This window comes from Paramormyrops kingsleyae, chromosome 12 (genome assembly GCF_048594095.1).
Source record: "Paramormyrops kingsleyae isolate MSU_618 chromosome 12, PKINGS_0.4, whole genome shotgun sequence".
In the NCBI taxonomy this organism is placed as follows: Eukaryota; Metazoa; Chordata; class Actinopteri; order Osteoglossiformes; family Mormyridae; genus Paramormyrops; species Paramormyrops kingsleyae.
In genome coordinates this window covers 18,056,525-18,078,158 of record NC_132808.1, presented here as the reverse complement: position 1 = coordinate 18,078,158, position 21,634 = coordinate 18,056,525, and the positions used below count along the sequence as shown (strand labels likewise).

Genomic DNA, 21,634 nt, shown 5'->3' with positions numbered 1-21,634 from the left:
GTGTTTATAATACTTTATCAATGCATTATAATGCATTATGAAGGTACCTATAATGCATTAAGATAACTGTTTCAAATGAAGTGTTACCAAAAAACTAAGACATTCCCACTGTGCAGATACAGCAAAACAGAGCAGTGAAAAGACATTTTAACAATCATTCCAAGCTCCAATCAGCAAATTCCCAAATTATCTTTTACATTTATCAAGTTTTCCTAAATAAAACGTTATGTACTGAATGCTGAATACTGATCCTCTGAACACGGCCCTGAGCAATTCTGACCCCGCACATGGTCTTATGACAAAATCTCTGTGCCTGCCAGTTACCATAACAACAAATGTAGCGACTAAGCCGGCTGACAGCATCTGTCTTTTATTCCCTCCCACCTGGCCCGAGGGGGGCGGCCACGAGGGGCCTGCCTCTTCCGGCTTCTCCAGGGGCCCACACCCCGTCTGTTTTTATTCCCGTGGCAGCCCCTACTGCGAGCAGACTCCCAGATTAACCCAGGAGAAGGGATAGAAAAACACTCGGAAGAGAGAGGAATGTGAATGTAAATCCTTCTCGTTGACTGGTTACATGTCTGTAGCGGAGTGGAAACTATTAAACCTGTAGCACTGATGGAGTTTGCAGGAAGACTGGTGCTCTCAGCCTTAGAGAACTGACCATCAGCTCACCCTAGCAACAGCAATCCCATGTAAAATTAGTGTCATGTGACCCGTAAAGACTATCTCCTCAATCAACCCTTTAGTCGTCGTCTAGACTTGGCTCCCCCATCTTAATTCGCTTTGCATCGACTCTGGTGATGTCAGGCCCTGCCTGACTTCGGCGAAACAGCAGCTGAACCCGCGGGCTTCTCTGGCGGCAGGTGAGATCAACCAAGCCTGGCGAGAAATTGACATGGCATACAGTGAAACCGCTATATATAGAAATGCGGGCACTTCGCTCGGCTGCCAACTGATCGGTCAGCTGGGAGCACGAATGGGTGCGGAAAGTCACAAATAAGGCCTTTACCCACCTGCCAGGACTGTAGGTGTCCGGTGACCGTGACTGCAAACTGGTAGTTTTATGGGACACTTTAAAATTGATTAATTAGGCCATAAAACCCTAACTTCAGAATACCAGTATGAAGACATCACACTAAGTACCAATTTGTTGTTGTTTTTAAAGCCGTGTTGAGTCTATAATCCCATCCGTTAAGCCGGCAAACACGATTACACAGTCATGGTATAGAATTAAGAGGTACAAACTCAATACCCATGTTCTGAGTTAAAAAGGAAGTTCCATTTTTACGTGTACAAATAAGGTCATAGCTTCTGCCATCTCATATAATCCTACTTTATTACTTTCTAGAATGTCTCACTTTTTATTTTTAAACATTTAGTAATTATTTTACCACACGGTTGAACATTATATCCTGACCCCTTCAAAGAGGGTCACTGTAGTGCACAGAGCGGCAAAGAATAAAAACAAAGTTTATTGTGATAAATATGTTTAAATGGCGGCCGTAAGTGACGGCAGAGAGTGGTCCGTGATCGTGGTCTGTGATCGTGGTCCGTGATCGTGGTCCGTGAACGTGTTGCGGTGATCCAGGCCTTGGGGGAAGGGGACTGACTGTGGATTGCGGACAGCTGTGTCGATACCCTCTGCCACACCAAACACACTGACCTGCAACCCAGACACTGCCCCAAGCCACATGTCTGGGTCCAGCAGATGACGATCTTTTAGCTGTCGATCATACGGCTTTGGAAGGGAATGCAGAAATTATGGCTAAGTATCATCCTGATAAATAGACTGGTCATGCAAATTGAGTTACGGGTTATCGTTTAAATAATAGCAACAGTTATATGGAAAAGCCTCAGTGAACTTTGTTATAGAAGCATGACGAAAAGATGAGGTAAAGTATACATGCAACAGATAGGGACCCCCAAGGCAGCAACAAATCAGAGCAGGGGATACATAATACAAGTGAGTAAGAATGCATGACATCACATTCCCACATTTCTGCCTGTTCCAGTACTCAGTCCAGTTCAGTATGGACTGAAACGGGTCAGTCCGTTAGTCACAGTTAAGCACATAAGCGTAATAAAGAGAGAATTGATGCTCAAAAGAGCAAACACTGTGTTATCTTTCGCCTCTGGCCTTGCATGCCAAGGATGTTAGAGTGGTGGTCCGATTGTTTTGGTTACTGCGCAATCCCCCGCTAACGATTCACAAAAGCGCCCCCTGGTTGAACAGTAACCAGCATGATGGTTTAAACTGGCAGAGCGTTTCCCATCTGAATGCAGTGAGGAGAAATGAGGGTGACAAAAAGTGTATGTATTTCTCAGTTATTGTCTTCTGGCAAGAATATGGTGTGCTTGTGATTGGAAGGTTGCTGGTTCGAATCCCCAATCAGCAAGGCACCACTGAGGTACCCTGAGCAAGGTACCGCCCCCAAGCACTGCTCCCTGGGTGCTGAATTCGCTGCCCCCTGCTATGTCATGATGTCACATATGGGTTAAATGCAGAGGACGCATTTCATTGCTGTGCACTGTGGTACGTCAACAATGACAATGAATCACTTCAGTTCACTTAAAGGTATCATAGATGCAGACTGGATTTGCAGAAATCCTTTAAGGTGCTATAAATGTCCAGTGTTTATATATAATATGTTAAAAGGCTCCATCCAGACCAAGACTATGCCAGAATTAAAATAATAGGTCTGTCAATACATGTTTTAAATTGCCTGTTATGTATATTTTTGCTGCTTTGTCTTTATAATTGTCTTTATAATAAATGTCAGACCATAAATATGCATGCTTTTCATCTAGCCTCGCTAGACAACGCAGACCCCCCACGAAGAAGATCGTGGAAGTAAGTGTCCCTGGTATCGGGGTGTGGTCTTCACTTCCTTGCTATTGTTCCAAAGGTGAGTTCCCAAAAACGCTTTGAGAAACAGCGCCACCGCCCCGCAGTCAGCCTCCCAGCGAGAGAGACGCCGAAGGCCCCCTCCACGCACAGCCTGACGCTGATGTAGCGATCGGGACATGATAAGGTAGCTGGCTGTGCCGGGCAGTCAGCGTGGGGCAGGCAGGGGACCGCGGCGTGGGGAGCGGCGACAACTTCACTACTACGGGAATAACGCTGTGCGGAGGGGGCTGGATGCCCGACATCGCTCTCATCTGCCTGTTGGGTTTCTTTTTCCGCTTGGAGTTTGCCATTTTCACTAATTATTACGACCTAAGAAAAGACACGCTGTTATTAGGTTATTGATTTTTTAAAAAGAACACCGCCCGCAGAAGTAACATTTGCAAGAATCCATCCTGTACAAAGGGACTCGCAACATAATGGATAAAGAGGCTGGATCAAATGAATTCAGCAACCAAGAAGAGGAGGTAATGCGATTATGTTTGCTTTTCTTCTGACTGCTGTCGTTTCTGGTCCACCTTTCATAAGCAGATTAGTTGGAAAGTCATAAGCGATTGAATTGATTGATTTCAAATAGTAGGACTCGTTTCTCTGTTTTAACTTCTTACATCCCCGCCTGAATAAATTAAAATGATCGGACTTTTCACACACAGAGCGCGGACTATATACACCTGCGTTATTATTGTTCAATATTATTATTATTATTTTAATTAGTATTATGTTGCTGTTCGAATATAAATGTAGGCTACAACCGTACATTAGTTTTTTTTTTTGCTACAAATTATTGTCGCCACGTGGAATGTTAAGAGTTAATGCTACCAGTTGGTAGTATCCGTTCGTACCAGAAAAGAATGGACTACAAGATTTAATTTAAAATGTAAGATTACTCGTCAGATACATGCCTGGCAGCGGCAGGGAGAGCAGCATCTGTACTTATGTGTTACTTCTGAAAAGCGTCCAGGTCCTGCGCTGGTGAAGAGCAGCATCGGTTTCATGGCAATTGGAGATGTCACTGTCACTATTGTTCCCGCACCGACTTAAAATGCGGTTTCCGCAGCGTCTAACGCAGAATGAAGCCGCCACTTTGAAAAGGTAGAATGAGGAAAGTAGCGCTGCTTTTCGGGCCAGTTTCTGAGTGTTAGGTTGCGTAATGGGGTGTCTGATTTCTTAGACTCCTTTGCGTGAATAGATTTTGTGCTAAATCGTTTCCTTGGAGTAGGATGAGGGATTAACTCTTTTCAGTTTTCCTGTTGATGCGAAGTGGAAATATTGTGTGTTTGAATGATTTTATTTGTATATGTGAGATTATTCAGTAATCAAGGGCTCACGTGTGTTTTTTTTTTTTTTTTTTTAAAAAAAGATTAAAATGACGAGGTTCCACCTTAGAGTAGAAGTCAAAGCGCATCAATGGAAAACTTAGATTGACCGCCTCCGATTACGGTCCATGTTAAGCCTGGGTGGGTCACCTGCTCCGTGCTGAACGTATCGATTGTTTCCTACCTTCATGGGAGCGCAGGTGCGGTTAATTAGTAATACTCCAGCATTCCTCACTGAGCTGAGATCAGTCCAGCTGTGACCTTTCATCTCCTCTACAGTGTACTAGGGGGCAGGGAAGAGAGCCAGGCCTCTCCAGTTAGGGGTTGTGGAGGCTGCTCAGAGTCATCTCCTACCCTGAGTCCATGAACAAGACCGATTGCTCATTTTCATGTTTAATTAGGTCCATCCAAGCCTTTCAAAGGTTTCTCATCAGCTCTGCCAGAATATATAAGGAAAATGAAGTCACATTCTTCTGATCTATTTCTTAAACAAAGTAAAAGAAACTTTCATTCAGAATACATCAATCACAATATTTCTAAATCCCATTTTCTCCCCTTTGTGATTCAGCTGCCAAAAGGTTCAAATTTCAGAAAGGTTTAGGGCTTTATGTCATACCACACTGTATCATTTACCACAGTTTCTGATAGACTTGTAATAGACTTTTGCAGTGTTGCAGTGCTGAACTGGGCTTGGTAGTATAGTCAGTGTCTTATCTCATCCACAGAAATGACACCAGATAAGTGCAGACTCATCTAACCTACAGTACAGATGGTTTCCACATGATGCACACTACATGATGCACACTACATGATGCACACTACACAAAACCCCGGGTCCTGTATTCATTCTCATATGGGCAGTGTTCTAAGCAGGAAAAACACTTGCCAGCAAAAGTTACTCCAGTAACCTAACCATACCTTGGATATTCAGCATAAGACCACATGAAGATCCACCCATCTTCCGATCCCATTGGTGCCTACGGTCAATTCTAAGAAAGCTTTCCTGTAAATAATCTCTAAACAACCAAGCAGACTTAACTGAACCAGGTCCTCAGGGGAATTTATGGGCTTTCTTTAGCTACTGGTTAGATTCTTCTCCCAGTTTCCCAGTATATCGTATATGAATGAGGGATTAACAGCCTAGCCGTGCTAGTCGGCCGTTTCTCACATTCTCCACCCAAAGACAGCAATGCTTACTGAAGACTGCCTGGAAACTTGGGTTAGAAGTAAAGTGGCATCAGCTCACACACACTTCGTTGGGTTTATTTATAAAACAGCCAGGGGGATTGTCACCATATCTCGGCCACTAGCTGACCACACCATGTAAAGTATTTTAAAAGTCAACACGGCTTGGCATGGGAGCCTATCAGGCTGACTGCAGTGGAAAAACGAATAGTTTACAATGACGGAAAGGTGGATCAGCTGAGCTTAATTACAATACACTGCCGCATAATATGCCTTCTCACCGTAGCGTACTTCAGCTGCCTTTCCATTCCATCTTAATTTAGTTTTAGTTTAGATTCTGGCATTTCATAATTCTGAAAGTTGCTGCTGTTTTGCATTCCATGGTTGCTAGGTACCTGTGACTTCCGCAGCGGGACAGGATTATGTTCCCATGAACGCTGAGACATCTCTGACATGCATTGAACGTGACCCTGTCGGATGCCAGGACGTTGCCAGCTCATCCGGGTGTGCCGCGCTTCACGTTTGGCGCCGTGTCGTTTGACTCGAATATCCGCCTTAACGAATGGGTCGAGAGAGCCCACAGGTGCAGTCGCGGAATCTGAACGTGACTGCAGCCAGTAAACTGCGAGGGGACCCAGGTAGAAGTCACTAGGTCGTGTATATCTTCATGGAGAAGGTCTGCCAATAAGAACCTCCCCTTGGTCAGGTTAAGACTTCACCAAAGGCAAACTCAACAGAGTATATAAAGGCTAACTAAAAAGTCCCATAACACAAAGAAACACATAACATGAACAAACGCACATGCTTTCCACACATATAGGGGAGAGTCTTACTCTCACCTTCTCTAATGTCTTGTTCTCTTCTTCATCTGTCCAGCTGACCCTACATAGGAATTCTGTGCAGTCTGGGTTACACTGTGTTACCTGTGGCTGTGGTTGACTTACCGTAGGTTTGCAGACCAATTACATGCCGTGCAAAAGATCACCCAAAACCAGAAATGGATAGTTCAGGTCCAGAAAGTGTTGAGTACTCTATCACTGTGACTCTTTATACTCAACTGGTTGACTGAAACAAAATCGTGGTGGAGATTTAACCATCCATCCATCCGCTTCTCCTGGTCAGGGTCCTGGGGAGCCTGGTGCCTGTCCCAGGCTGCACAGGACATGTCTGGTTACTGTCAGCTCATGTTGTGGCCTACTTTACAGTGAACCTTTCTGTCATTTCAGAGTAAGCCTAAGTATTCAAAACATTATGGTTGTGGTAACTGGTTACTTTTAGTTCTTTGAAAAGTACACACATTGCGTAATTCTAGGGTTGAATGTCTCCTCTTGTGCTGAGTTTGATTCCTGACCAGGAAGTGATGCGTCCTGACCAGTTTCCCAGTGTGTATCAGGGAGGTGTAGTGGCTGTGCAGTGGTACCTCCAGTGAGCTGTATAAACTGTGTCAATGACCTGCCCTGGTCCTGCCATCCTCAGGTGATGTTTGTGTTCAAAGCAGGTCAGAGAGCCTGGTTTCCCAGTAGTCACTGAGGCTGTTGTGTTGAGCCTTGAGTCAAAAGTTTTATGCTGTGTGTTAAAGTATGTTTTATTAATGTTCTGTTAAAGTTTAACACAACCATTGGATGGAGTCACAGCGCCCCCTGGTAAATATATAACCTGATCTTGAAAATCAGAGGGCAGGTAAAGTTTCTGGTGAGTAACTAGACTAACCGATAATCTGGGTTATTTCTATCAAATTACTTTCATATATATTGTGGGATATCATTTAAATGAAGGTGTGTAAATTCATGCAGGAAGACTATAGATAGATCATATAAACTGTATTACATGAACACATTAAAGTTATTAACAAAATGTATCGCCAAAAATTCATTTTAGCAGTCAGCATCCATAACCGCTTGTCTATTGAGGATCATTGTGAGCCTACAGTCAGTCTTAGGCCAGGCACCTCCTGGATGGGATGCTTGTCCATCACAAGATCGACACACACATACACACATGCATACCCACTCTGAAATAATCATTCCCACAAAGTGAAAATAACAGGTTTTGTCCCCACAATGTAATGTATATCTGATCTCTCTCTCTCTCTCTCTCTCTCTCACACACACACACACACACACACACACACACACACACACACACACACACACACACACACAATGGGCAATACAGATGTCTCCTGACCTCGGCTCACCTCCCAAGGACTCTTACAGTGGCTCTGAAACCGGCTAAGAGCTGTTTATAACCGGCATGTTATCCAAGGCGTATTGGTCTTGTTCCCTGCTCCAGTTCCCCACCCCAACAGCTGACACGGGATGAGGAGCTAGAAGGTGGACAGATGTGGACGGTTCTGTTTATAGAAGAAAACACTACAGTGTCATACAGTTGTATCGTATCGTGACAGATTTCAGGATAGTTAAGGTTGTGGCTATCACCAGAAAAAAAGGGTAATGTTATTGTCAGACCCACACTGCCGTATACCGTGACTGCATATGTTACCACCTGCTGTCCAGTATTGTCCGGGTCTATAAGAGCAGAACGGACATTATAGCTGAGCTTGGCCGGTATGCAGTGAATAATGGCTGTAGGGCCAGCCGATGGCCATTCCTCATTGCTGCAGACCTCTGCAGAGCAAAGAGGACACAATCTTCTGTAGGCTTATTGCTAAATTAGATGTAGAGTGAAGGTTTTATGGTCATAGTTCTGTTTGCAATTGGACTCGGCTGAAGGGGCAGCGGACCGTAATCTCTCCGATTTAAGCCGGTAATTAGGCCTTGCTCTGGTCCACCTGGTCTGCGCTGGAGTTTCTGGTACAAACTGCATATCGTCATGGCTGCTTTCCCCTTTTTAAGGCATTAAATGTGCATGCAACACTCCTCTGTTTAAACGGTGAGTTAATTTTTGCCTCGCCTGCCCCCCTGGATGACGAATAGCCTGTCAGAGTGAAATTCTGACCCTGCGATCACCCCTCAAGCTCGCGTCCGCGTTCGCTCGACTCGGATGACGTCACAGACGACGGAGACGGAGGAGATGTCACAGTAGAGGCAGCCGACAGCCCGACGACAGCCGTAGCATCACGATATAAAACGACGGCAGACAGACCCCCGATTCGGTCTCCGTAATGGGATGTGACGTCTCCGGGTCGGGGCACGGCGAGTTCAGCGAAGCGTTGCCTGGTAACCACCGCGCGGTTCCTCGCGCGCCCGTGCTGTGTGTTTTCGTCCGGTGAGCGTGTACGTGTGGGATCTCCATAAATGGTAAATGATTCATTCACCCCCAGAGTGCCCCGGAGGGCTGGGAAATCAACTCAAGTGACGAGGAGTTAAAAGTTAAACTCAGCGTTAACGTTTTATTTATGCCGGCCCCTTGGGAGCCTCTTTGTTAACTCTGACATGCTTGTTTTAAAAGCCCTCCCCCCAAATTTTATACATTTGTCTGACCTATAAAATATGGGCTTGTTGAGTCAAGCGAAGGTGGAACAGCCATGTTGTTTTGCAGATATGTCCTACCTTTCTTAATACACTGACTACTATGGGATTTTTATTCCTGTGTTTTATTTTAAGTCATAGCATTTTAAAATAATTCTCAATGTAGCACACGATTTGACAGAAGTGAACAGTTATTCTTCTTAGTCAAATGTGATTGGTGGATAAATTTGTATTTCCAATCTTAATCCATTAATCTGTCATCTGGTTGCTTACCCAATGTAGTATTGCAAGGGGCCTGGAGCCTATGCCAGAGGCGTGGGGACATCCTCGGCACACACATGTAACACACTGCAGGGTGATTTTACATTTATTTAGCAGATATGCATTTGCAAAAGCAGGATAAGCCAGTCCCTTAAAATCACTCTGCTTACCACGGGATTCGAACTAGCAACCTTCTGATCATGGTAAGAGCCACACACGGACCCAAATGCCGGTTCACTTAACCCCATGTATTTGGACTGCCAGGGGACAGAAGAAAATTGGAAGAAACGCCCAGAGCAAAACATAGTGTTGTGGCTCAGCAGGCTAAGCCTCTCTACCCGCGATCAGGAGGTTTTCGGTTCAAGTCTGGCCTGAGAAAAATAGTTGCATGTCTGTGGGCCCTTGAGCAAGACCCTTAACCCCCAGCTTCAGGGGGGCTGACCCTTAGGCATGAATAACGTATCACTATTAACCACCCTGGAGGTGTGAGACAACAATGCTGTACCACCCACTATATCTCTACAAAGAGAAATCAGACATGGTTTTCCCCGTAAATTTGTCTTACCAATAAGTTAGCAGTATCCCCCGGGTTGGCTTTGAAATGCAAGCTTAAGTTCCTTACCATATATATTTTTGTCACGTCCCTCCAGTTTGGGGACTGACGGTAGTGTTGCTAGGATCTTAAGACATCCTTGGATCATAAACTGTGAACATGATTGTTAAAACATCCAAACTAATGATTTGGGGCTTGTTCGGGTTCATTAAGGGCCTTGTGATGCCTCTGGTGATTGATGGTTGCTTTGTTTGAGCTGATAAGAGAAGGGGGGGGGGGGGGAGGCAGTGATAAACATTCCCAGGACGTGGTTTTTGTGAGGGGAGTAAATGGTCATCGGCGGGGAGGAGGTTCTGGTCCTTGTTGAACATCCCCTTCTGTTAAAGGAGCCTTGTGCACATTCCCATCTTTGTAAAGGGAAAATGTTTGTCCTGGAATGATAAAATCTCTGCAGTTCTGGCCCCCACCAACCCTCTCTCTGCCTGTAGGTGCGAACGCTGTTCGTCAGCGGCCTGCCTCTGGACATCAAGCCCCGGGAGCTGTACCTGCTCTTCAGGCCATTTAAGGTAAGTTTTGTCCCCAGGATCACACTATTGTCTGTGCTTTTGTATAAGTTTTTTGGGTTTTTTTTTGAGCAGATGCTGTTTTTCATGCTGAACATCTGCTCCTCTCTCTTCCTCCCCTCATTCTCAAGCTGCATGCTTGGAGCTTGGATTAGGGGCTTCAGATACCAGAACGTAGATGTAACCCCATTCGACTTTGGTGTCAGAAATTGACCCTGAGTGAGAGAGAGCACACACACACACACACACACACACAAATATAACTGGATTTGATTAACTGCACATACAGCATATAGGTCTCAATCAGGTACCTTAGGTTAGCTGTGTGTGTGTGTGTGTGCGCACGCGCACACCTGAGCTTCATCTCCAAACCTCACATCTGCATGCCACACTCCAGGTAAAGCACCGTCCACTGACAGCAGGGGGCGCTCACCCTCATGGTGCCTCAATCTGAGAGCTGCCCCTGTCGACTCGGTCGATCACCGCAAGCTGACCCCCCTGATCGTGTCCCACTTCCCCAGCAGAGATGGGGGGGGGGGGTCACCCCGTTTCCGCGCCCCGGGGCCGGTGCTGCTGTGTCTGCTCTTTTTAAATAACTATTCAGGCTTTACAGGTTTCACAGCGTGCTTTGTCATTTCCTTTCAGGGTTACGAGGGCTCCCTGATAAAGCTCACCTCCAAGCAGGTAAGTGTGGAGTAATTGGGTGGCAGCGAGGTTCACGACGGCCCCGCGGCTGCCCTTGGCCACTGCTGAAGTATCATTTATCACAGATACTCTGAGGTTTTTTTAGTGAACCTTAAGCAAAACATCGGGCCAGGCAGGGAGGCGGGAGGTAAACGCGGGCCTATATTTCGGGCCGGGAGGCACAGAAAGGTTGGCGTCGTCACTCTGGCGGCTTTCTCATCAGGTGGGAGTTCAGCCATTGGACGGAACAGTAAATAGTAAATAAGTGCTGAGATGTGATCGCTGAAGGTTTCGTTGAACAAAGTGTGGCAGCTTACAGAGCATTCCGAATATAGCATGTATACTTGGTTAGTTATTTGGTTGTCATGCGTTAATGTATTTATATTGCATCATGAATTTTTCTTAAAATGCAGGGTTACCCTGGTGACCCTTTTTCAAAGAGAGACTGTCTTTTTCAAAAGTATTTTATACCTTGTATTAGATTAGGTGGTGTTGTTTTTTTATAACGCGGATGTAAATTAGTGCTGTCAGGAAGGATCCAGTCCGTCTGATAGGTGTTAGCTGCTTGGCTAACTTGGCGGCACTTTCTGGAGGAAGCCGTCGGGATTGGGGGGAGGGTGTTTTTCAAGAGGGGTCACTGAGGGGCCGCGGTTCTGGTTCATCCGTGTGTGTCCGTTTCATCAGAGGAGTTCTTTGGGTGGAATTTCAGCGGAACGCGTAGGAGATGTAACTCAAGAAATTAAAAATAAACAAGACGCTGAAGTGAGCAGAAGAGGAGCGAGCGTGAGATGGAAAGTCCCTTTCGGCTACTCGACGTGATACGGAGACCAGAGTCGGGGAGGGCTTTAGCGAGAGAATTCGCACAAATGACTTGATATAGACGGCCGTGACGACGTTGCTAGGGTGACATCACAGGCACTTCATCGCTATGTTTTAGCGTCCATTCTTCTGGGGCATTTCAGCTGCCCCCATTCCCACAAAGTATAGCAAACAGCCCAATTCCTGGGCTCAGCTCCGCAGTGCTGCCTTCTCCATATATAGCGGTATGTCTCCGGCCTTCTATTTTTACTCTCATTGTATACTCCCACCCAGCAGTGTAGCCCCCAGCAGGGCGTGATGACAGGCCCTTGTTTTATTAGGCTCCTCCCCCCTCTCTTCGTCCACTCTGGGTTGCTGGGAGGCTGTAGACTGAGATTCCGGATACTTCCAGGATCCCATTCTTCCAGTCCTCCTTCGTTCACCTGTAACTGAAACCTGGGTGTATATAACCGCAGACCTGGGCCGCTGTTGTCAGGTTCAAGCTACCCCCCCCCCCCCCCCCCCCATGGTGACAGTTGAGGAGCAAATTTCCAAAACTCACACAGACCTTTTTTGTGTTGCTTTTGAGATGTTACAGTACTGGGATCCAAAACTCACTCAGTGCTCATGTAATCCAACAAAGACCTACTGTTATATTCCCAAGTCCACAGTTTTCTCGAAGATGTATCCTGTTGACTCAGTTTTGGAAACTTGCTCTTCAATTTCATTTGCTCTGTCAAACCTTATGTTCTTCTCTTTCTCATTCTGTTTTCAGCCTGTGGGATTTGTCAGTTTTGACAGTCGATCGGAGGCAGAAGCAGCAAAGAACGCACTAAACGTAAGCGTACCCTGTGTGTGCGTACCCTGTGTGTGCGTACCCTGTGTGTGCGTACCCTGTGTGTGCGTACCCTGTGTGTGCGTACCCTGTGTGTGCGTGCTCTGTGTGTGCGTACTCTGTGTGTGCGTACCCTGTGTGTGCGTACCCTGTGTGTGCGTGCTCTGTGTGTGCGTGCTCTGTGTGTGCGTACCCTGTGTGTGCGTACTCTGTGTGTGCGTGCTCTGTGTGTGCGTACCCTGTGTGTGCGTACCCTGTGTGTGCGTACCCTGTGTGTGCGTACCCTGTGTGTGCGTACCCTGTGTGTGCGTGCCCTGTGTGTGCGTGCTCTGTGTGTGCGTGCTCTGTGTGTGCGTGCTCTGTGTGTGCGTGCTCTGTGTGTGCGTACCCTGTGTGTGCGTACCCTGTGTGTGCGTACTCTGTGTGTGCGTGTTACCTGACCATCGAGACAATGGGCTTTGCCCATGAAGTGTGTCAAATAATGTGGGAAGAACCCTTATGTCTGACAGCCTCCCAGAAAGACAGAATGTGGGTTCTTCTTTTATCTTGGGGTCTTAGCAAAGGACGGTGGCAAAGAATCACTGAAACCCTTCGGTGTTCCAGTACGGCATGAGTATGATATAGTATAGTGTCAGGCGTGGAGGTAACACTTACACCTTTGTGGGAGCAGAGCACAGAGCAGAGAAAACGATTATGGCAATCAGTCTCCCATGATTATGGACCAAGAGGATTATTATTATTTGATTTCGGCAGAACTATTCTCAGCTCTCACCAGCTGTTAAGATCCCACTTAGCTGATCAGATGTATGTAGTTGTGTGGCAGGAATTCATGCCTAAAGTGTCCTGCATGTCTTGATTTACTTTAGGCTACAATACTTTGCGAGAGTCTTAGGCAGTCAAAGAAATTTATGTTTAAATGATCTCCATATTGGTGCAAAACCGTGATATTACATCGGTCAAAGAGCCAAAGTGTGTCAGCTTAGTAATCAAATGCATTTTTTGATTCGACCACTAGCAAACCATGTTTAGATAAGCGAATTTAACGAATTACTTCATCAGTGAATTATATACTATGTTGTATATGTGTTTGTGTGTCTCACGGAGAGCAAGATAGGATAGGCAAAAAGACAATTATCTCAAATCAGATCTATCACCATCCTATTTCTTCCATTCACTATTTATCAAACACATAGAATGGCTGAGGTGCCTCTGAGGAGAAGGTTTAGGAACCAAAGCCATGTTCATCTAGCCATCCAACAAGATATCAATGACTTTTTGGAGAACAGAAAAAATTATTGATCGTTTTTATTGTATTATTTTTAATTTGCATTTGTTTTAATTTTACATTGCTTTTTCATTCTGAGCACATATGCATTTACTACCCAGATAAATAGCTTAAAACATTTTCTTTGTCTGCCTAAGACTTTTGCACAGTGCTGTATGTATACAGACACATTTTGACTGAACTGGATCATGTATGTAGTCCTTCAAGGTTGCAACACAAGGCACAGATTTCATCAGACTGTGCTGTGTGCAGACTTCATTTACACCATCAATCTAACCATTCACCCTGAACGGGAAGCCAGGTCCATCTTCCACCCATTTATCCTGGTCAGGGGTGCAGGGTGGGTGGGGGGGACTTGCAGGCTATTGGAGGTAGCGTAGGGCATAAGGCAGATGAACACTCCATTTTGGGGCACTCTCACACTATACAAGTTAAAGGCGATTTGTTAACTTGAGCGGCAGTGTTTTTAGTCTAGTTGTAGGCTCCAGAAAACATAAAAAAACATGAGGACATGCATATTCTGCCATGTTGCAGTATGTCCAGAAGACTGAAGTACAGCTGATACAGTGTTTCACATGCTATGATATCATTACAGTGATGTATGAAGGACTATGATGAGTCATGATGTCATGCTGGTGATGTCATCACGCGACTCGGTGTGTACGTAAAGGATATTTACAGTCACTGCTAAAGACATTTGCATGCTGTGTATTTGGATCAGGGCGTCATTTTCTTAGCAGAGTGAGTTAAAAGGTTTTTACCGGAGCGATTTCTGAGTAAAGATACTTCCAGAGAATTCTCAGCAGAAAGTCTACCATAACTGTAAAGCAGCTGTTTGGAGTCAGCAGGCAAAAACAGGGGGCAGCTCATTTCCAAAATATCATTGTGATCATTATTTAGTAGCCTGCTAAGGTCTGCTTGTTGTCAGTTTACTTTGAGGGACGAGGGAAGGTTTGGACTGTGACAGTAACGAAATGCCTGGCACACTGAGCTCACAGCGGTTCGTGTGTTTAAGCATGATATCTCTCTATGAGCGGGATGGTCTTAGCTAGATTAATCGCTCTTTAGAGGCAACATGAGTGTTCAGCTCACATGCAGACCACCATGCTTGTAAACACCACAACGGCTCTTGCATCACCAGGCATTTTCAGGACATTACCAAGTTAATCAGGCAATGAAAAGCAGATGGGTTTTGTTTCTAATTGTACGTGTTGGTAGTTTGACTCTAGACTCAACTCCTCGCAGTTTGAGACAACCGCATATTAGTGGATTTGTCGTTGTGTGATTTCTTTGTATGGAAACAATGGGGCCTACGTTAATGGCGGTGGATAGGAAAGACCCCCGATCCAGACCTCCCATCTTCATTTTTAACGTCAAACTTGTGCTACTTTCAGGGAATCCGCTTTGATCCCGAGATCCCGCAGACCTTGCGCCTAGAGTTCGCGAAAGCCAACACCAAGATGGCCAAGAGTAAGCTGGTGGGCACTCCCAATCCCCCCGCCTCCCGGCAGAGCCCCGGCCCTCAGTTCATCAGCAGGGACCCTTGTGAGTAACCTTATCGTTGCCGGTGTGGAACCCCCCTTGCTGTTAAAAGCCCCTCCCCCCGCCCACAATAACAATGGAGCAGACCACATGAGTATCACTGTATATGTGTGTGTTTATAGTGTATAATGTCGTTCTTTGGGTGATTCAGTACAGTGCACATATCCATTGTATGTATGGTATAGTTGTATACAAGGGAACTATGTTTATTACTGAGTGTCTGTTGTTCTTGAGTTTCTCTACATCTTCTAGACCTAAAAGATGATGTTGTCATTTTGTGTGTTTTGGTTCCAATGGGTATTTATGAAAGAAGTTTTACAACTGATACCTTCACCAAATGTCGGTTTTATGGGTTTATCTATAGGTTTATAGCTTTTGTTTATTTAAATAGTCAGTTTTAGGATAATGTATGAATATTTCCTGTTTTGATTCAGTTTCCAGTTTCAGTTTTGTCTGAGCTGTTCAGAACATACTGTACATGATATATTATTTTATGCATACATTTTAAATTAAGCAATTGTAATTTCCTATTTTTGCAACCATATGCATCAGATATTCAGCGAAAGAGTTGATTTGCATGATGATGATATAGAATTTGTCATATAACAGTGCTTATCTGTATCCAGAGATGCACATAACTGGTACGCAAGTACACATTCTGTTACTGATACGATACATGAAACTATCGATTGTTGTGACAGCGCAAATGTGTATGCAAGAACTAAAAATGCAAAAACTCTTGTATTTTGCTTGGTTACTTATGGTTATGATTAGGGCTGGTTGGGGCTTAAGGTTGTCATAGCTAGCGTTAGCATTTTTCCCATAGAAGTGAATGAGTGGTCCCCATAACGATAGGTATACCCAACGTGTGTGTGTGTGTGTGTGTGTGCACACTGTGACATACTGGCCTCCTGTTCAGAGTGCCCCCTGCCCCGGGCATCCTGGGATATGGTCCAGGCTGTCCAGAACTCTGTACTGGATAAATGATCATGGAAAATGCATGGATGAATTTCACAGGTCATGATGTGACGCTCATTACTCCTGGAGTTTGACTTTCAGTAAACTTTCCAGACTTAACAATGCACTAGGGCTGCAGCTGGTCTTCCAGTTACTAAGTCCCAGGATGGGAAGACAGTTTGTTAATGTTTAACTTAAATAGCTCCAGTGCACTTAATAGCATAACTGGCTAATTGCTATTAGCTGTGTTGCTAAGACACTTTGAATTTACCATACAAACAAATGTTAAGCAAGTGTCTGTATTTTTGAAGGACCAAAGGATCCGCGCTGTCATACCAAATTGTCCTGCACTTTAGCAGCCCCCAAATAAATATTTAGGCATTTCGTAAACAGCCTGTAGCTGGCATCCACAGCTGTGTTCAGGCATCCTCTTCAGTGCACTGCATTTTTGCCAAATGATCGTGCCTCGAGCGTCAATCTCACATTAAATCTGCGACCACCGTCCTCAGTTCCTCCAAGAGATACATGGAAAGGAAACGATTAGCCGCAACCATGACATAATTGCCTGGCTAGCAGGTGAGATGGAAGTCGTGTTCTGATTGTACACCCCTTTGGGCAGGAGTGTCTGGAGTGAGTTCAAGCGAACGTTTGGCCTGCGTTGACGTGCAGTGTTGCCTTCCATTGGGGAAACACGGAATGTGTGCGTGCGTGGCATCGAGCGTGTTTGTGTGTTTTGGGGCTGACATACCACACACTTACCCAACCCACAGGAGTGTTTCAGCCCTCCCCCCAAGCTCCCCCCCCCCCCACTCAAATATCAGCCCTCCCTTACTGAAGAACCACCTGAGCTGAGCGGAGCCAGTAGAAAAGCCCAGACTATGGAGACGGAAGACAGCTGCATGGTGTGGTTGAGGGAAAAGGCAAAATATATTCCTGTGGGATAGTGTGTTTACATAGCAGGCCTGAAAACAAGAGGTTTTATTGGAGGAGTCAATACTGAAGTCCTCTCTGATTGGATGAATGAGGGGGCCTACAGCAGCCTCTGGTTCCTTCTGCTTGTCTCCATGCTCAGTGCTGAACCCCCCCCCCCCACACACACACACACAAACACACACACCCTGAGCATGTTCCTTCTTGTTTTCAAGATGAGCTGACGGTGCCCGCTCTCTACCCCGGCGGCATAGACGTGTGGGCGCCCTACCCCCTGTACCCCGCGGAACTGTCCCCCGGCCTCCCCGCCGCTCTCACGTACCCCTCCGGCCTGCACGCCCAGGTGAGCGCGTCAGCCCCCGGCTTCGCTCCCCGCCCAAACCCTCCCCTCCATAATGCAGTAACCGCCTGATGACCTTTACTCCAAAATATACGACGTCTGGCTGCAGATTCCCTGGCTCCCTCCTGCGGACGGGTTCCCTCAGGGATGGAAGTCCAGGCAGTTCTGCTGATATCTGGGTGAGTAGCAGAACCCTCCATCCACACCACTCAGCTTTAGCTTCTATCTGCTGTCCTGCCACGCAAAACAAGGCTCACCAAGACCAGACCGCGCTCGTGTCTCTCATCGCTCTCCCGGCCCGGAATAGACACAGAGTCAGCCTAGTAAAAACCATCAGTGTCAGTGGACTGGTTTGAGAAACAAGGCCCTGATTGACCCAGTGAGCTGCTCAGTGTGTAGTACATCTGTCATCAGTTGGTAGATAATAGGCATGACCTGTATATCACTATGGATAAAGCGTCAACTAAATGTAAAAAGGCTAAAATCTGAACAAAGTGTACAATAAGCCACACTAAAGTTATTCAATAAAATAACTGAATAAAAGAAACAGCATCTAGTTCCAACTAAGTAAACCTGAGGACTCTGCTGTAGTTAAATAATTGCTGGCAGATTTTGGATGGTAACGATATTTCTTCATTCCTTTTCTTTTTTAAGTTTTTTAATTTTTCTTTGTATACTCACTATGTTGTTGACATCTCTCCATCTTGATTCGAGATGGCTAAGAAAACGGAATATAACTGAGCTGATCGGTGGCTTGCAAAATTAAGAAATTAAGAAATGCATCAAATACAGGGTAAACATGCTTTTCAGTGATGGGGGGGGGGGGTGCAGTGCTCGGTGCCCCCCGAGGGTGTGGAGCCCCTGGGCATGTGCTCAAATGTCCATATGCTGAACTGGCCCAGACCATGAACTTTCAAGGAAAATGTCTGGTAAACTACATATTTAAAGTAGCTTCGAATGTCAAGGTAAAAATTTAACCCATGGTGACAGAATGTAGTGTCATTCAAGTCCTCTTCACTTCCCTGTAACCGAACCCATATTACGTACTGCCAGGATCAATGTTAGGCCAGTTATTGAATAAAATAGTTCACAATGACATTGTCACTGTCGATACTACGGATCTGTCAGATCTCAAGGCCACTCCGGGCTGCTGAAGCGTCTGCAAGAAAGGACATGCTTCTTAGATTCCCAGGGGGTGATGGGAAAAAGCAGGGGTGCCTGGGAAGGAAGGGGTGTTGATTGGTGTGAGCTCCGTGGCCTACTAGATCATATGCTGTCCATCCTCGGTGGGGTAGAAGAAAGGGGGATGAAAACTGGAGACAGCTTAAGAAATGATCTCCTTATCGCTCCTTGTGAATATATTTGCCCCTCAGAGAATGATGGGACATTTCGGTCATTTCTCAAAAGACCTATTACTCTATCTGTACTCATCATCTTTCCTGTTCTGAACACTTGCAAGTAGCAAAAGCTGGCTTCCGTGAGGCGTGTTTGGGTTGCCAAAGCAGATGTTCACACCGCAGTTTATCCAGCCCAAGGACCTGCACCAGGTTGAGGTGGCATGTGATTAACCATAAAGGGTTGCCAGAGCATTATGGGCGATTAAACATGTTGCCATGAACCAAAAAAAGGTTTTGTTATGCTGTCCATTATTCTTTTAGATGGTTTTTTTTATCACCTTTTATCACCAAATCCATGTAACCAAAATCCTTCAGTTTCCTATGATTCTGCCCTCAGTATTTACAGACGAGTGCTACACTCTCTTCTGCCCTTAAGGTACCAGGAAGGACAGAACACTTTGCACAGATTTCCTAAGGGTTTATTTTGTTTGCACTGTTCCTGCTGAGTGGTGGACTGCATTTCACTCATGTATGTTATGTTTCTGCTGTGAAATGGAGAAAATCTAAAGGAGTCACTTCTTTCAGGTTTCTGGTGTGTGATGGCGTCCACAGTTGGTCTTGATGGTGTTGATCTGATGTCCGACTGGGTGGATACCTGATCCAATTAACAATAGCGTGGACTTATTGGTGAGTTTCAGTCTTATATATCAGTAATGTCCATTTTAAAAGTCTGAGCTCCTATAGCTCACGAAGTAGTGTTGTGTTAATAATGTCAAGCTTGTGGGTTTGAATCCCAGGAAGTACACCCTTTCCTCTACTGTAAGTTATTTAGATTAAATGTGTCAGGTAAGTTAGACATATTCTCTGAAGTCTTCCTACTCTACTTGTTGGTATGAAAATCAGTTTATAAATGGAGGGTTTGACCAATGCTTGAAGAAGGGAAAACAGGTGCCGGTGCTCCCCTTGTTACTCGGCACCAGGTGCCCCAGCTCCCCTTGTTACTCGGCACCAGGTGCCGGTGCTCCCCTTCCTACTCGGCACCAGGTGCCGGTGCTCCCCTTCTTACTCAGTACCAGCAGATACTAAGAGAAGCAGGTACTTTGAAGAGAAAAACAAATCGGTGCTGGTACCGTGTACTGGTGAGTACCAGCCCACTTCAAGCACTGGTTTTGACCATACAGGAGATTAGTTTATCAGTGCTTACACTCCTGTTCATTATGTTTTATAGGAGATATTAGTTCATGCTCCCTGTGAATATATGATCGTTCAAGCCCTCCAGCCCCTTCCCAGTACTTTGATATGGACATGGTAGGGGGGTCGATGGTGACATGTCTATCCATGACTCTTGCAGGCCACTGCCCCTCCCTGGGCCTCAAGACCTTCAAGACTCCTGTCCCATCACACATCAACCCCATGTGCTCTCATAGCTGTTACTCCCCAAAGAACTGTACTAGTAATCCTTCTTAATATAATAATAATTATTATTGCCATCCTTATTACGTATGACATATTGGAGTACGACTTTGCCAAAGCAATGTTGTACAGTTTTAGATGCGCTAAGAAGAATCACAGGTATTTTTATATTAAGTAATTGTTCTGAATGTTTTATTCTGTTGTGTGGTGCTTAATATTTGCGAGGTTCATTATTAAAATCACTCTTCTCTGACATGGTACTGCAGTGAATGAGGTGTACACAAACCGTAGAGTCTGTTTGCTATGTCCATCGGGGCAAAAGTCATTGTACCATGGAATGGGATTCGGTGTAAGTTGAGTACTTTGAAATCTGTGGATTTAACAGCCCCGTTTTTTTTTTAAGTACTCGGGCTATTGCAGAAATGTGTATGATTACTGTGAACAAAGAAGCCAAGAAAGGCATTATTAACAGCCTTGGTGCCATGAACACTTCTCAGTAAAGATGTCTTGCCTGTTTGCCTTACTGATGTAGCCACATCTTCAAGGACTTCAGCTTTCTTAGCCTTGTGAGATTGGACCTATTTGTGGACCAAAGCAAGAGATCATCCCTCAGAAATAAGAACTATGCCTTTCATACAAGATATCGGACCGGCCTTACTCTTTTTTTGAACGTGCAGTGCAACATAAAGTCATCCGCGGTCATTCTGAGCATTCTGCAGAACATGACTCTGATCATGCCTAGCGTCTAAGGAGAACGTGAGGCCCAAAAGCTCATCATCTCAACGTGATGGTGTTCCACAAAAATTCCAGTGAAGTCATCATCTGAGGGCTGAGACACAAAGGAAGGATCAGCGTGTCAGGCTTATGCATCCGAAAGAAATTCCCTCCCACACAAACGCTCTTGCTTTTCAAGAGCAGGAGCAAATCATTTACAACCCAAAGGTTTCATCATCCACTTTGTGCTGGTGAGTATTACGTTGACAAAGAAAATGGGCCAGAGTACTTTGTAAGTTCTCTACTTATGTCTGCACTACATATTTTTCTGTTGCTTTCATGGTGAGTGCCTTTGTTTTCTGATTTCCTTTTCAAGTGGCCTCTCGAATCCGCTTCGGAGTACCTAAAAATAGCTCCCTGGAGGAAAAAGGCTTTAAGTTTCCATAACAGGACTGAGCTAAGCCTGAAGCTTGAATGCTAATTGAGCACTAAACAGAAAAATGACTCCAGAAATACCCCCCCCCCCCCCCCAACACACACACGACCTGCAGAAACACATAAACCTTTTCGTGTCTCTCTCACGAC

General features: G+C 45.3%; 1 protein-coding gene and 1 long non-coding RNA gene across 2 annotated transcripts; one reads left to right on the top strand and one right to left on the bottom strand.

The window, feature by feature from the left end:
* Positions 1 to 2,831: 2,831 nt before the first annotated feature.
* Positions 2,832 to 20,588, top strand: LOC111842615 (RNA-binding protein with multiple splicing-like). Its single transcript, XM_023809413.2, has 9 exons — positions 2,832 to 3,372; positions 10,140 to 10,217; positions 10,860 to 10,898; positions 12,472 to 12,534; positions 15,211 to 15,361; positions 17,461 to 17,588; positions 17,695 to 17,764; positions 19,508 to 19,609; positions 20,274 to 20,588. The coding sequence occupies exons 1-7, from the start codon at positions 3,325 to 3,327 to the stop codon at positions 17,755 to 17,757; spliced, it is 570 nt and encodes a 189-aa protein (XP_023665181.2). The 5' UTR covers positions 2,832 to 3,324; the 3' UTR covers positions 17,758 to 17,764; positions 19,508 to 19,609; positions 20,274 to 20,588.
* On the bottom strand, positions 5,153 to 7,825 carry LOC111842616 (uncharacterized). Its single transcript, XR_002837955.2, has 3 exons — positions 7,604 to 7,825; positions 6,827 to 6,952; positions 5,153 to 6,558 (listed from the first exon to the last, which is right to left on the bottom strand). It is a non-coding gene; the product is annotated as an uncharacterized lncRNA (long non-coding RNA).
* Positions 20,589 to 21,634: the final 1,046 nt, after the last annotated feature.

Excerpts from the sequence above, each read along its gene's own strand:
- LOC111842615 (XM_023809413.2), top strand. The coding sequence starts at position 3,325 with ATGGATAAAGAGGCTGGATCAAATGAATTCAGCAACCAAGAAGAGGAG. Across the intron at positions 10,218-10,859 it reads TGCTCTTCAGGCCATTTAAG|GGTTACGAGGGCTCCCTGAT; the intron begins GTAAGTTTTGTC and ends ATTTCCTTTCAG. Across the intron at positions 12,535-15,210 it reads CAGCAAAGAACGCACTAAAC|GGAATCCGCTTTGATCCCGA; the intron begins GTAAGCGTACCC and ends TGCTACTTTCAG.